Source organism: Staurois parvus, unplaced genomic scaffold (genome assembly GCF_062004578.1).
Source record: "Staurois parvus isolate SC_StPar_1 unplaced genomic scaffold, SC_StPar_1.0 ptg000441l, whole genome shotgun sequence".
In the NCBI taxonomy this organism is placed as follows: Eukaryota; Metazoa; Chordata; class Amphibia; order Anura; family Ranidae; genus Staurois; species Staurois parvus.
In genome coordinates this window covers 187,371-202,268 of record NW_028318237.1, presented here as the reverse complement: position 1 = coordinate 202,268, position 14,898 = coordinate 187,371, and the positions used below count along the sequence as shown (strand labels likewise).

General features: G+C 45.2%; 1 protein-coding gene and 1 long non-coding RNA gene across 2 annotated transcripts in view; one reads left to right on the top strand and one right to left on the bottom strand.

The window, feature by feature from the left end:
- The window catches only part of SGIP1 (SH3GL interacting endocytic adaptor 1), a 230,210-nt gene that overhangs the window by 145,859 nt on the left and 69,453 nt on the right, over positions 1–14,898 (top strand). The window contains exons 13-15 of the mRNA XM_089687948.1: positions 5,354–5,911; positions 11,264–11,388; positions 14,512–14,638. Coding sequence (XP_089544074.1) covers positions 5,354–5,911; positions 11,264–11,388; positions 14,512–14,638 — 810 coding nt within the window. The remainder of the gene's footprint in view (positions 1–5,353; positions 5,912–11,263; positions 11,389–14,511; positions 14,639–14,898) is intronic.
- The window catches only part of LOC149453995 (uncharacterized), a 196,596-nt gene that overhangs the window by 139,761 nt on the left and 41,937 nt on the right, over positions 1–14,898 (bottom strand). The window lies entirely within an intron of this gene.

Below are 14,898 nucleotides of genomic sequence, written 5' to 3'. Positions count from 1 at the left end.
AAAGCAAATCACAGCACAAAGTATCGGTTAAGGTATCGATAGTGTTTTCAAGAGTACTCATGAAAATACTCGGTATTGGCACTGATACCAATATCGGTATTGATGCATCCCTAGCTGCCACCTTATCACAGGAACCTGCATTACGTGAACTTCACTGGCAACAGGTATTTGTTGACAGGGGACTAAGAGAAAACTTTACCTGTAGATACCCTTATAGTTAAATTCAGAAGCACAGGTGTTTTTTTGTTTTTTTGTGAGGCCATAGTTCTACTTTAACCACTTGCCCTCCTGAGGATTTACCCCCCTTCCTTACCAGGCCATTTTTTGCGCTACTTTTACTGACTATTGCGCGGTAATGCAACGCTGCACCCAAATTAAATTTACGTCCTTTTTTTCCCCCACAAATAGAGCTTTCTTTCGGTGGTATTTGATCTCCTGTGTGTTTTTAATTTTTTGCGCTATAAAAAAAAAAGGCCAACAATTTTGGGAAAACTATATTTTTTACTTTTTGCTATTAAACATGTCCAGTAAAAAAATTTAAAAAATCAAATTTCGTCATAAACTGAGGCCAAAATGTATTCTTCTCCGTGTCTTTGCTAAAAAAAAAAATCCAAATACGTGTAAATTAATTGGTTTCCGTGAATGTTATAGCATTTACAAATGGCGGTATAGATTCTGGAATTTTTGTTTAATTTTTACTAGTAATGGCGGCGATCAGCGACTTATAGTGGGACTGCGGTGGGCATTCTGACACTGGGGGGAACTGACTTGGTGTCACTGACATCCCCAGTAACACCAATACAGTGGTCAGTGCTAAAAAAAAAAAAAAAAAAAAGCACTGACACTGTACTAATGGCACTGGGCAGGAAGGGGTTAACATGAGGGGCGATCAAAGGGTTAACTATGTGCTGTTTCACAGTAAGCTCTGTGTATATGCTTCACTGTAATCACACTGCTTTGGATGGCATCCAAAGCAGTGTGCCCGAGCTGACGGGATGAGAACTGCTAGTAAACAAAACAGTTCTCCCCGTCGGAAATCACTGGGCACCGACGAGTAATCACTGGCCAGCACCCAGTGACTGACGGCCGCAAACTGCGGCGTGGGTAGGGCACACGCGCCCCCTACCCGGAAATGCAAAATCACATGTATTTATACGTGATTTTGAGCACCCGTGCCGCCCTGTAGCAGTATATCTGCCATAGGGCAGTCGGGAAGCGGTTAAGCAGTGCCTTTTATTTATAGTTTCTCCCTTTCATTTGAGTTGCCTCAGCCAGTTACCTTGGACATTACACTTGTCATATGCAAAACTCTTCCAATGAAGCAGTTCCAGTTGCAGCAGCTGCATATCTTTTGTTTACAGGTATCTCCTGTCTTGGTACCAATCCAAGTCCCTGTACAGAGCACCGGTTGACATGTCATGCCTTTTGTGGATACACAGCAAAGGAGTGACAAGCTGTATTGTGAAACCACTCTCCGCAGCCTTTGTTTTCATGTCATGATCTCTGTGGGTAGTTGCGCTTGATCTGAGCCAGCTGAGCAGCTGATGATACCATATAATGATACTGAAATACGATTAGGAGCTGTGGATCCAGCTCTGGCAGTACAGGGCTGGTGAATCATTCTACTTGACTTAGCAAATGAAAGTATGGTTCGAAAGTGAATTAAACACAAAGCAGTCCTGTATGCCCATCCCGCCCTCTACCTCTAATGATGCTGTGTTTTAGTTAGAGATGCCAGCCTGTCAGGGATCACTGAAGTCCTTTGCCTTGCCCATTCAGTTCTGGTGTCAACTGTACAATTTTGATTTTCTCATCACGTTTCTCTCAGTGTCAACGGTCGCCAGAGCAAATAGAGAGTGTGAATCTTCCCGTCTGGGACAGCGATAAAAACCTGACATAGGTGGAGATCACTCACCACCTATCACGTACCTGGCGATGGAGGCCAATGGAGAGAGGCCTTCTCTTGCGGCTAAGTTCTGAACTCCCCTGAGAGTGGGACAGCGGGAGTCTGGCCCAAAGTTGCACAGGTCGCCTGTAGGAGTGCTGGTTGGTGGTCCACTCAGAAGCACAGCTGGTGCACGGAGATAGGTCTGCAGACAGGAGGCCCCTGTGTGTGGTATGCAAGCCCTTCCGGGATTTAGATGTTCACTGGGTAGTCAGTTCAAGCCAAGGTCAGGTACCAGGTGGGAATCAGAGCAGACGTAGTCAGATGGGATAGCCGAGGTCATACACAGAGGAGCGAGAGAGAGAGTATCCGTAAGCCAGGCCGAGGTCAGATCAGGGGTAAGGCAGATTAGACAGGTCCAGGAGCAAGCCGAGTCGGTAACAGGAAATCACGGGTCAAAGTCACAGGGAACAGGACACGGGGAGCTAGAGATCATCCAACAACTTGAGGAAGTGATGAGCCTCCTTATAAAGGCAGTCCCGTCTGGCACCAAACTGAGTCTGATGTGTCCTTCTGCAGCCATGCAGAGTACTGGCAGAAATGCCAGATCTTCCAGAACTTGTGCCATGGGCAGGACCCTGACACCAGCACTCTAACATTCCATCCATCCACTCTAACATTCCCACACCACCCAAGAAATGGAAGTGAAAATAAAATACAGCAGAGAAAAATCAGGTCTCCTGTCCACCTAAACATGGCTGTGCTGTGTGGCAGAGCTGTGTACATCTCAGGACTGAATAGACAGAAGTACAAATTGTTTGGCAGGTAAAACAGCTATATTTATGTCAGCTGTGTGTTAGCTGTTTACCTGGAGTTCGGCTGAAAAGTGTCATTAAACCAATTAAAAGGTAACGCCACTTTCATGGGGGGGGGAACGGCAAATAAAAAAAAATAATATAGCATATACAATTGCTACACAAGTCATATTGGAAATTGGAATTGAATGTTATTAAAAATTTCCATTCCTTTTCTGTAAAATGCAATGCAATATGGCACCGCAGATAGTGTACGAAACCCCCCCCCCCCCAGAAATGTAACTTCCTGCTTATGTGATTGGTTCACTGAATTTCCCAGAAACCTGCACTAATGCAGGCCATAGACGGGCTGTTTATCGGCCGAATTGTCGGCCGATAAACAAAAAATCGGTCGTTGCTGCCATGGATTCTGCCATAATGCTCACCAAAAACGGCCGTTTTTCGTGGACTTTCAAGCATGACCGATAAAGAGAAACGAGAAGATCCGCGAAAAATGGCCGACGGCATTGCTCCACTAATGGCGTGAATATCGGACCTTTGGCCTGCTTAAGATATAGGTCAGATTTTGGACATCCCCTGCAACCAAAATGTCTTTTTGGTGAAATATTCCTAAAGGGAAATCGTGTCCCTGTCACTTTCCTCATTAAAACCCTGCAAGTGTAGCAGCTGATTTGTCATTTAAAAAAATCACTCCTCTGCACATTCACTCTGCACATTGACACAAACAGCTATTTCTTCAGAATAACAAAAGGTAGGAACCTGCAACAAAGTTTGTTAAAATCCGTGCAGTGCACATAGATCACCCAGAGGGGAGGTTTTTTTATTTTTTTGTCGTTTTTCTCAACAAAAGTTAGTCTTTAATAAAAATGTGTGTATATGTGTGTGTGCTCTCTCTCTCTCTCTCATAATTGTAAGGGCTTAGTCCACCTTTAAAAATAAATAAACACTCCATGCAGTCACTATATACAACAGCATCTCACCGTAAACCAATAGGATTTTAAGACAATGCTTCTCTTCTGCTAACATACCTGTAGGCCATTTTCACAATGACAGAAGCCTGCCGTAAAAACTGCAAATGCTTTTCATGGCAGCATCCTGTGGTCTCTGTATTTTGGAGCATCCATTAGGATAAGTGTCCCTAGCACCGTCCTGTTCCTGAGGGCCTCACCTGCACAGTGCGTTATTCGCTTGTCAACCCAGATGAGCTCAGCGGCTGCTACAGGATAGAGAGTGCACTTTACTTTTGCAGCCCCCAGGAAGAGGACTATGCCCTGTCCTGTATCTTGTTAGGGGGGCACTCATTCTGTCCTACAGCTTTACTGTGTCCTATACATGCTAGTAGTCTGCAGACACATAGTTACATAGTTAGTCTGGCTGGGAAAAGACAAATGTCATCCAGTTCACGCCGCTTGTCCTGCCCCTTTGCTGAAGATTTAGAGTGGATTCTGTGGTCCCCAAGCATCAATTTGAGGCTCAAAACACAGCTCTTTGATCTACAGGGAGAAGAATGGACACGGCGGTCACGTGATCACTCGTAAGATCAAATAATACATTTTATTTTAGTTTTGGAAATTTTTAGCTAAACGACATGCTTAGCCAGTGGGTAAAGAGTAAGGCCAGCCATACATGAGTTGAAAATTGGACCTAATTTCGATTTCAACCCAACCAATTTTCGCTCTGTTAGTGGGTCAATAGCACCGGCCGATTTTCGTGGTTCCTCTTTTCGTTGATTGGACATGTTGGAAAATTTGTGAAAAACGACCGATTTTCAACTCAATGATGGTCAAATCGTACGATCGTTTGACCTGGAAGGAACAGAAGTTTTGTATGGTATATGGGGTGAACCATATGACTTGGTCGGCTGATTTTCGAAATCAATGATGGCGCCATCAGATTACCGAGCGAACATTTGCTCCGATTTTCGAACAAAAAATAATTCGGAATTCGAACCATGTATGGCCTGCATAACTCTACTTATGTTGAGAAAAAAAACACTCCCCTATTGATGATCTATGTACATTGCAGGGATTTTAACAAACATTGTTGCAGATTTCTCCCTTTTGTTCTGAAGAAATAGTTGTCTGTTGGTCTGTGTAATATGAAAAATGAATGTGAATGGGAGTGACTTTAGAATTATCTATCAGCTGCTGCACCTGCAGGGTTCCAGTGAAGAAAGTGACAGGGTCTGCATCGGTTTAAATGGGATTTCCCTTTGGGAGAATCTCAATAAAAATTACATTTGTTGCAGGGAATTCCCAAAATATGACTTGCATCTTAGTGAAGACTTCTGGGAAATCTGTGAGTCAATCCCACAAGCAGGAAAAGACATTTCTGGGGGGCGTTTTGTGCACCATCTGTGTACAGAACGCCTCCAGGTTGCCATATTGCATTCTACAGAAAATTACAGAGCTGCAGATTGAAAGGGAAAGGTCATTTTTAACAACATTCAATTACAATATGATTTGAGGTGCAGTTGTATACACTATATTATTTTTTATTTGCTATTTTTTTTCCACGAAAGTGGAGTTACCCTTTAAGCATTGCCGTGATGTGTGGGATACATTGGATTTACAGATACAACAACTAAAGACTACTGTTGAACAATGCTGATGTTTTACTCAAGGTTTCATTTTTGTATTTTTTTTCTAAACAGATCAAGCTACAGTATCAGGAGTTGAACGGAGAGAAACAGACGCCAGAGACGAACAACCATCATCGATCAGTGATTTAGACAGTGTTTTCGGCCCTGTACTATCCCCTAGGTCTGTGGCTGTCACCTCTGAAGATAAATGGGTCAGGTTTTCTGACACTTCCCCAGAATCGATCTCTCCTGTCCCTGTCCCTGCTCTTTCCCCTGCTCCTGTCCCTGCTCCTGTCCCTGCTCCTGCCCCTGCTCCTGCTCCTTGTAGAATGGCTGAGTCCCCTTCAGTTGAAGAACCTGAAAGCCCATGTGAACCTTCTTCGCCGCCACCACCACCACCTCCTGCAGAAATATGTCGAAATATACCTTCTCCACTCAATCTGGAAGAGGTCCACAAGAAAATAGCAGAACAATCATTCGTTAAAGATGAAGTATTAGAAACAACAGCGTCTCCTAAAGATTTTGGGCTGGGACAAAGAGCTACCCCTCCTCCACCTCCGCCCCCCACATACAGGACTGTGGTGTCTTCTCCCGGGCCCAGTTCAAGTAGCGGCACTGGAAGCGCAAGTGGTACATTTTTACTTACTTTTATATTGTTTATGGCAATTGTATTTAAGTGATATTAATGGCATGTTCTTTTTTTTTTTTTTTTTTTTTTTTTAAATAACATGTCATACTTACCTGCTGTGTGTAATTGTTTTGCACAGAGCGGCCCCGATCCTTCTCTTCTCAGGTCCCCTGCCAGCGCTCCTGGCACCTCCCTCATGCCTAGTGCCCCCAGAGCAAGCAGTTTGCTATGGGGGGACCCGAGCAGGCTCGCTCCAAAGCCACTGTTCTGTGTGTCCATTCACACATGGAGCACAGCTCGGCTCCACCCACGCTCTTCCCTTATTGGCTCACTGGCTGTGATTGATAGTAGCGGGAGTCACTGGCTCCCGCTGCTCTTTCAGTCTATGAGCAGGGAGAGCTGAGGCTCTCATGCACAGCGCTGAATCTGTTTTAGGGGGGACCTCTGCACACAAAAGGTTTTTTACTTTCATGCATAGAATGCATGACCTTGAGCCTTTACAACCACTTTAAGGGATAAATTCACATTTACATAAAAAAATAATATATTATTATTATACAAGATTTGTATCGCGCCAGCAGTTTGCTCAGCGCTTTACAATGTAAAGGGAGACAATACAGCAATAATACAGTTCAATACAAGAGGGATAGGAGGGCCCTGATCCTGGGAGCTTACAATCTAGGAGATATATGCCAAAATTTGTGCAGGAAAAATGTGCATTTATTATTTTTTTAAAACCGGAGCCTGCAAAATACTGCACCTTCAGGCTCCTGCCCACACTGCCTTCAGCTCTGTCCCCGTACCTCTGTACAGGCTGTAATGGAATACAAGCATGCTGATTGGCTTGCCCACAGATCATTCAAACTACAAGTCTGTGTGCCACAGTAGCAGATGGTATTGGAGTTTATTCATTCACAGTAATCTGTGAATGAATGATGCGGCTGTGTGGATGGAGTCCCGCACAGCTGCACTATTTTAAAAAAGTGACAGCAGGATAGGGAGGGTGGGATGGGGGGGGAGGCAGAAGCTGGAATATGGTTCATTTTTCACTATAAATACAGGTGGAACATGTGATATTTTCCAAAGATGAACCTATCCTTTAAACATTTTTTTTTTTTTAATAGGCAAAATGCTATTAAGAAGCAGGGGTGGGGAAATTAGGTGTATATTCTTTCTTGTTTGTTTTAAACTATTGATAAAGGTTTTAGGTTTACAATGGGAGGTTATGTGAATGTTTAAAATTAAAATGTTTGATTGCATTTTCCTTTTACCGGTTTCATTCAAGGGTCCCAATTTAATGAGGTATGCAATCACATTCTGATTATAAAATAGGAGTTGTCATGGGGATGTGAAATTAGGTCCAGTTGGCCTTGGTCCACATCTTAGTCTTAGGAAAAATTGTTATTTATGTGCTACAAATACCAAAAGCCTTTTTCAAACGGCTGCGAGTCGACCTTTTGGATTGATCTTCGGCCCTGCAGAATGTACAATGAAGTTTGTCCACAAAGTATATTTGCCATAAAGCTGGGCACTTTAACCTTGAACAAAACAAGTAAAAATGCTATTAGTTGAAGGTCAGCTAAGGTTAAATGCAGATCAGTTTTTCCTGTAAAAGTCAAGCTTGGCCCTCCCTACTGAGCCTCTCTGTTAGACACCGAGGTCTCTGTCACATTAAAGCGATACTGAACAGAGAAGTGTTAATTGCCATAATTCATATATATCATTACACTGTATTTTGTTTTTTGTGGGTTTTTTGCAGAGAAAGACCCTTGGGAGGGGCCTCTGTTACTACAGTATGAGTCTGTCTGCACAGCCCTGATTTTTCAAAAGAGCAATTCAAACTAAATTATAAATATCCAAAAACTGTTTTACAGCTCCCTATAAATCTTTATTAAACAGGAGATGTGTATTTTTTTGTGCATTAATATGGTGTAGGCGGAGTCAAAGATGATTGACACTAATTTTCATTTTGTTCAGACAACATCTAGTTCCATGGCTGTTTTTATACTTTACAGGTTATTGGCAACCACGTTTTTTAAATGTGTTTGAAAAACCGCTGTGCGAATACCGAGTGACATAAAAAATTGCAACACCCACCGTTTTATTCTCTAGGGGCTCTGCTTAAAATATATATATATATATAATGATTTTTACATGTAAACAAAAAGTGTCAGAAAAGGCTGGTGGTCAGTGGAACATTGCCCCTCTGTGCTAGTGGTCAGTAAAACATTGCCCCCTTGTGCTGGCGGTCACTGGAACATTTCCCCTCTATGCCGGCGCTCAGTGGAACATTTCCCCTCTGTGCCGGCGCTCAGTGGAACATTTCCCCTCTGTGCCGGCGCTCAGTGGAACATTTCCCCTCTGTGCCGGCGCTCAGTGGAACATTTCCCCTCTGTGCCGGCGCTCAGTGGAACATTTCCCCTCTGTGCCGGCGCTCAGTGGAACATTTCCCCTCTGTGCCGGCGCTCAGTGGAACATTTCCCCTCTGTGCCGGCGCTCAGTGGAACATTTCCCCTCTGTGCCGGCGCTCAGTGGAACATTTCCCCTCTGTGCCGGCGCTCAGTGGAACATTTCCCCTCTGTGCCGGCGCTCAGTGGAACATTTCCCCTCTGTGCCGGCGCTCAGTGGAACATTTCCCCTCTGTGCCGGCGCTCAGTGGAACATTTCCCCTCTGTGCCGGCGCTCAGTGGAACATTTCCCCTCTGTGCCGGCGCTCAGTGGAACATTTCCCCTCTGTGCCGGCGCTCAGTGGAACATTTCCCCTCTGTGCCGGCGCTCAGTGGAACATTTCCCCTCTGTGCCGGCGCTCAGTGGAACATTTCCCCTCTGTGCCGGCGCTCAGTGGAACATTTCCCCTCTGTGCCGGCGCTCAGTGGAACATTTCCCCTCTGTGCCGGCGCTCAGTGGAACATTTCCCCTCTGTGCCGGCGCTCAGTGGAACATTTCCCCTCTGTGCCGGCGCTCAGTGGAACATTGCCCCTCTGTGCCGGCGCTCAGTGGAACATTGCCCCTCTGTGCCGGCGCTCAGTGGAACATTTCCCCTCTGTGCCGGCGCTCAGTGGAACATTTCCCCTCTGTGCCGGCGCTCAGTGGAACATTTCCCCTCTGTGCCGGCGCTCAGTGGAACATTTCCCCTCTGTGCCGGCGCTCAGTGGAACATTTCCCCTCTGTGCCGGCGCTCAGTGGAACATTGCCCCTCTGTGCCGGCGCTCAGTGGAACATTGCCCCTCTGTTCTAGTGGTCAGTGTGGAACATTGCCACTCTGTGCTGGTGGTCAGCAAATTCAAGAGGAACTCCAGCTGTAAATGTCCAATGTACGAGTTGTTTTTTCTAAACTAAAACCTCCCTATTCAGGTTTAGTTGCAGTGTTGGCACTCTGCGATAAATAAGTGGGTTTTGGGTCGCAGTTTGGGCACTCGGGCTCCAAAAGGCTCACCATCACTGCTATAGAGACTCTGTGGGATCAGTGCTATGACTTTCCTCCTGAAACCCCTTCCTTGTCTGCTGTTTAGGAACAAGATGGATGGCATTCTGGTGATTGATCCAGATTGATCCAGGCATCTTAGGAGTTCAGACTTGATAGGGTTTCCAGCAGATACACTGCGGGCCCTTCCAGATTCCAGATCTACTGTCCCAGGGCTGATTTACCATCCTGCTTTCTGGTCCCTGGCTATAATAGCATTTAAAGGTGTACTGACTTTTCCACATGACTGTATATGCAGCTGTATTCAAAACCGTAATAGATATAAAAATAATAAAAAGGTATTTTGGGGCATCCCTGTGATCCACCTTCGTAAAATCCGCACGTTCCTAACCCCAGAACCCACTAAACAGCTCATCCACTCCCTCATCATATCACGACTCGACTACTGCAACTCCCTCCTCACTGGCCTGCCTCGCCGCTGGCTATCCCCGCTTCAGTCCATCCTGAATACGGCTGCCAGACTCATTCACCTTTCCAACCGCTCCGTTTCCGCCACCCCCCTCTGCCAATCCCTCCACTGGCTTCTGATTGCGCAACGGATCAAATTCAAAATCCTAACACTGACATACAAAGCCCTCCACCATACTGCCCCGAACTACATCACTGACCTAATATCCAAGTACCACCCAACACACACACTCCGCTCCTCACAAGACCTCCTTCTCTCTAGTTCCCTGGTCTCCTCCTCCCATGCCCGCCTCCAGGACTTCTCCAGGGTGTCACCCATCCTCTGGAACTCCCTGCCCCAACCCATCAGATTATCACCTACTCTCCTCTCCTTTAGGCGCACCCTGAAAACCCACCTCTTCAGGGAATCCTACCCCACCCCCTGCTAACCTGCCGACCTCCTCCACTCTTCCTACCACTCCATCCCCCACAGCTATCTCCTCCTGTGCCACCATCCCCTCCCTCCTAGATTGTAAGCTCCAAAGAGCAGGGCCCTCGATCCTCTCATGTTTTGCATTGTATTGGTATTGTTCTGTCACATGTTCTGTCCCCCTTTGTAATGTACAGCGCTGAGCGAACTATTGGCGCTTTATAAATACTGTATAATAATAATAATTTCCGCAGACAGCCTGTGGTGGTTTTGCCTGCGGGGTCCCTTCCAGAGTTCTGCTCCATGCACAGGCTTTGTACAGCACAGTGATGCTACTTTGATAAGATAACTGTGTTTGCAAAGGCATTTGGTGCACACAAAGTAGATTTATTTCCTTTGTGGCCATTGAGGAATATATTTTGGTTTTGGTAGAACTTTAAAACTTCCTATGATCTGTAACGGATTCCGAGAAATGGATTTTATGGTACCGACTGCAATCTTATTGTATTCCAGCCCACTTGTCTTTAGATATCTCCTTCATTAATTTTCTTTTTTCCAGGCTTTTTTCACCTTTTAGTTTTACTTTAGAGTGAACTTGTTCTTTTCCCATGGTAGGCACTATAAACATTCTGTACTTGCCTTACTCTACCTCCTCTTGTTTTCCATTTGACTGCCAGAGCCCCCAGAAACTCCCTTGAAAGTTTTACCTTTCTGACAAAGTCAAAATTCCCACAGATTTGTGCACGCTCCTTCTGCCCTCACATGACAGTGATTGGGTATGGCAATTGGGCATTCAGCCACTTGAGTGCAATATCATAGGCGACTAGAGGGAGTGTCATAGGATCTTCCATGCCCTGAGGCGGTGGGTGTTCCTTGGGGTCTGACAGCAGGATAGGGGGCAAGGGGGTACAGGATTGTGCCTGCTGTAAAGTGAGCCTGTTACTTTACCTACTATGATAAAAGACAACGTATGCATTTTTGTGCAATGTTTTCCACTTTGTAGCAAATAATATATGTTTTTTGTTTTTTTTCTTCCATTTTCCTTCCTTTTAGGGACATCATCTCCTGCCCGCCCTGCAACTCCTCTCGCCACCTGCAGTACAACCCCTCCACCACCACCTCCTCGTCCACCATCTCGACCTAAACTGCCTCCGGGAAAACCTACAGTTACAGATGTGGTGAGTTCTGCTTGTACATTTAGTAATAGTGGTATCTGTCATCGAATTTTCTACTTTTCAAGATTCCAAAGTGTGTGTTCTTTTTGACCTTCAGAGCAGTCTAGACTTGATTGTCCCTTTCATTAGTGTGCTTATGTCACTTCATTAACCGCATGCTGTGCTTTGGCTAAATATTGTCCTAATATTTTACCTAGGAGAATTGGATGAAAGAGATGATGTCACCTTCTCCATTCAGGGCAAAGCAACAGTGTCTGTGTATAGTCCGCCCCCCTCCCCAGCCACTTTACATTTACCTGTCTATAGCTCTATTCCGCTGCTTCCTCCTCTTCTGTATGTACCACTGCAAAATACCCAATGCTTCCAGGTATAGGGGAGTACGTTTAACAATTTAACACTTCAGCGTTATATACATTCAAATATCACATAAAGATAAATAGCAACAAAAAAGCAGCCAGCACAGTATCGCAGGTAACAATACATAAAGCATATAAAACAGAAAAAGTACAGCGCTATAAATAAAATAAAAAAACTAAAATAAAAATGAAAAATCCAATGATTTCCAACCGGAATAAAAAGGCTCTCATGAAAAATATAAATTCAAAAAATCACTATGGGAGTCCACCATCACCAGTACCTCAGAAAATACTGCCTCTTACCAGACTGAAATGACCCCACAATTAAGTGCGGGTCAAGAAAAGCATATTACGGATATCAAATTTGGATGACAAACTCACACTTTTGACTCTGGAAGGATAAGATGATTTCCAAGTATAGACAGACGCCTGTTGGATCCCTCACAATGGATTCCCATATCAAGGCATTAACTCCCAACCAGGGGCTGACTGACCATTTGGAAACTCAGGCACTGCCCGAGGGCCCGGGGTCAGTAGGGGGCCCCATGAGATGCCCCTGGTACCTTTTTCATAGGCTTTTTTGAGTTTGGGCAAGGACACAGGGGCCCCATGATCCCCTATTGCCCGGGGGCCCCATGAGTTGTCAGTCCGCCCCTGCTCCCAACCGATATTCCAGATAATTTGCCAGATGTAGACCTAAAAAAATGAATTATCCTCAAACATGCAAAATCATCCAAAAAAGCAAAAGAATCCTCATAGTGTAGTATAATTAAAATTATTTATTGCCTTACAACATAGTATTAAACATACATCAAAAGAAAATTAAAGCAGCATGTCACCATATAACCAAATGGTATGTTTCTAACCAACAAGATGGCCACCACATTCCAGTGACGTCACGCGCTCTGGCTCCTTCAAACGCGTTTCGTCATCTGTGACATCTTCAGGAGCGTATAGGGGAGTACATGTTCTCCTTCAATGATGCCATGTTCAGGCCTGACATGATAAAGAGAGTGACATCATGGCTACCTCTGAGTTTTGACAGCAGCTGACGTGTTTTTTGGTGGCAGTTGTGACAGAGGAAGGCGCGCTGGAGTATAAAGCGGTCCAGGCTTTACACAGATGCAGTCAATTTGCCCTCTCCCACTGACAACATGGCCAAACGGCACTATAGTGCAGAGAAATCATCCCCTGTTGCATCTTCAGAAACACACTCCCGAAAGCTGCAATCTCCTTAACTCTGGTGTACTAGTGGTTTCTCCTGCTAACACCTACATCTTCCAAAATCGGTGAAGGGAACTGCTGAGTGCAGCAGGGAACACGAGATTGAAATGCATGGAAATGTTAGCTTCTGAAAATACTTCAGGGGATGAATTCCCTGCTTTGGTGCGGTTTTCAGCACCACAAGCAGCAGGAGCGGCATTTACTTTCTTCTTTGCAGGAGATCTTTTATTCAGACTTTGAGTTAAAGCAGAACTCCAGGCAAAAACATCTTTACATGTCCTTTTTCCTGATTTCCTACGTTCACTGAATATGTCATCCATCTTCTGGTTCACTCAGTAGTTGCTCTGAAACAGCCTATTCATTTTCAAATTAAATCATTAATTATCTTTGGTTTTTTGTTTGTAAGACCGGTGGCTGCTTTGTCTCTTATTCCCCCAGCCACGGATCTTGGCACATCCCTTCTGTAGTTCTTCCTCCAGGAAGCAGTGATGTAATTCAGCCCCACTTGCAGTAGTGGGCAGACTGAGACTGTCAGGAACCATCGCGACGCATGGGTCTACACATGCGTAGGTGTCTGCCGAGACGTATAGGTGGCAGGGCACTAGGACCCAGGCGTACCTGTCGTCTGGACAGTACTAGACAGGCACTAGGACCCAGGCTACGCCTGTCAGGTGCAGGGCGGCCTATTTAAGCTAGCCCTGCACAGACACTTGTTGCCGAATGGTCTTTGTATCCTGTTACCTGTGTGTGAGTACTTCTGATCTGGATTGTTTTGACCTTGTTGCCTTCTCCCGTCCTGACCCCTTGGCTTGCCTGACTCTGCTCCCGGATGTTCCCGTTTAGATCTGACCTCCTGGTATTGACCCTGCGTGTGACCCGACTATCCTTTGCCTACCGTTTTGTACTTTACCGATCCTCTAGTTATCATCCCGGCCTGCATGACTCTGATTTAGCTCATCCATCCATCCACCCCGCAGGGATCACTAGGCTCCCTTACATCAGACTCCTAGCTCTCTGGAGCCCCTGTCAGACTCCTCTACCCCTGTTGGAGATACCTGGTAGTTGCGACCTGGTACCGGAGCGCTTCAAGTCCATCCCCACCATCAGGGGCCCTGGTGAACAAGTGCTCCGGTGCTTAGACTCCGCACGCTGGGAAGGCTCTACCGGGGGACTGATAGAGGTGCTGTCAGGCGGTCCCTTACAGAGACTCTGACACATTTAATATGTACAGTCCTAGTGTACCTGCCTACATTCCCTACAATTCCGTGTGGTTGATGGGAACTGTAGGCTCCTTTTACTGCAGAGAGAGGAGAGGATGTGATGTAATCCCGGCTCTTACACCTCCTCCTTGGCAGAGTAGATGTCCTTATCTTTTGAATTGCAGAGATGAGGTCATGAAAATTCAATTAGACTTTTCTCCTAAATGGTAAGGATTTTCAAAATTGTATTAACTGTTTGGTGAAATAGCTTTAACTTTTTTTGCAAGAGGAATGTAGAATTGATAATCATCTTGGGTTCTAACCATTTTTTTTCCTATTTCCCTCAGTCACGACCATTCAGTCCCCCTGTTCACTCCTCCAGTCCACCTCCTATCGCCCCTCTAGCCCGAGCTGAGAGCACATCGTCCATTTCCTCAGCTACATCTCTGAGTGCAGCCACCACACCGACAGTTGGTAAATAGCACTTTTTATTTTCCTGTTCTAAACACTGTTTTCTGTTTTCATGTATGTGGCGTTCTGTGCACATTAACTTACTCCTCCTCCTAGTTTCATGTTGACATCACGTATACTATATATTATTTGCTCAAATTATAGGTGCAATCACACATATTTCAAACTAGTAACTTTAAAATCACAACTACATAGTCACAGAAAGAGAAAACAAGAACATATTGCCCAATGCGGTCTAATAAATGCTCCAATAAGCAATGTGT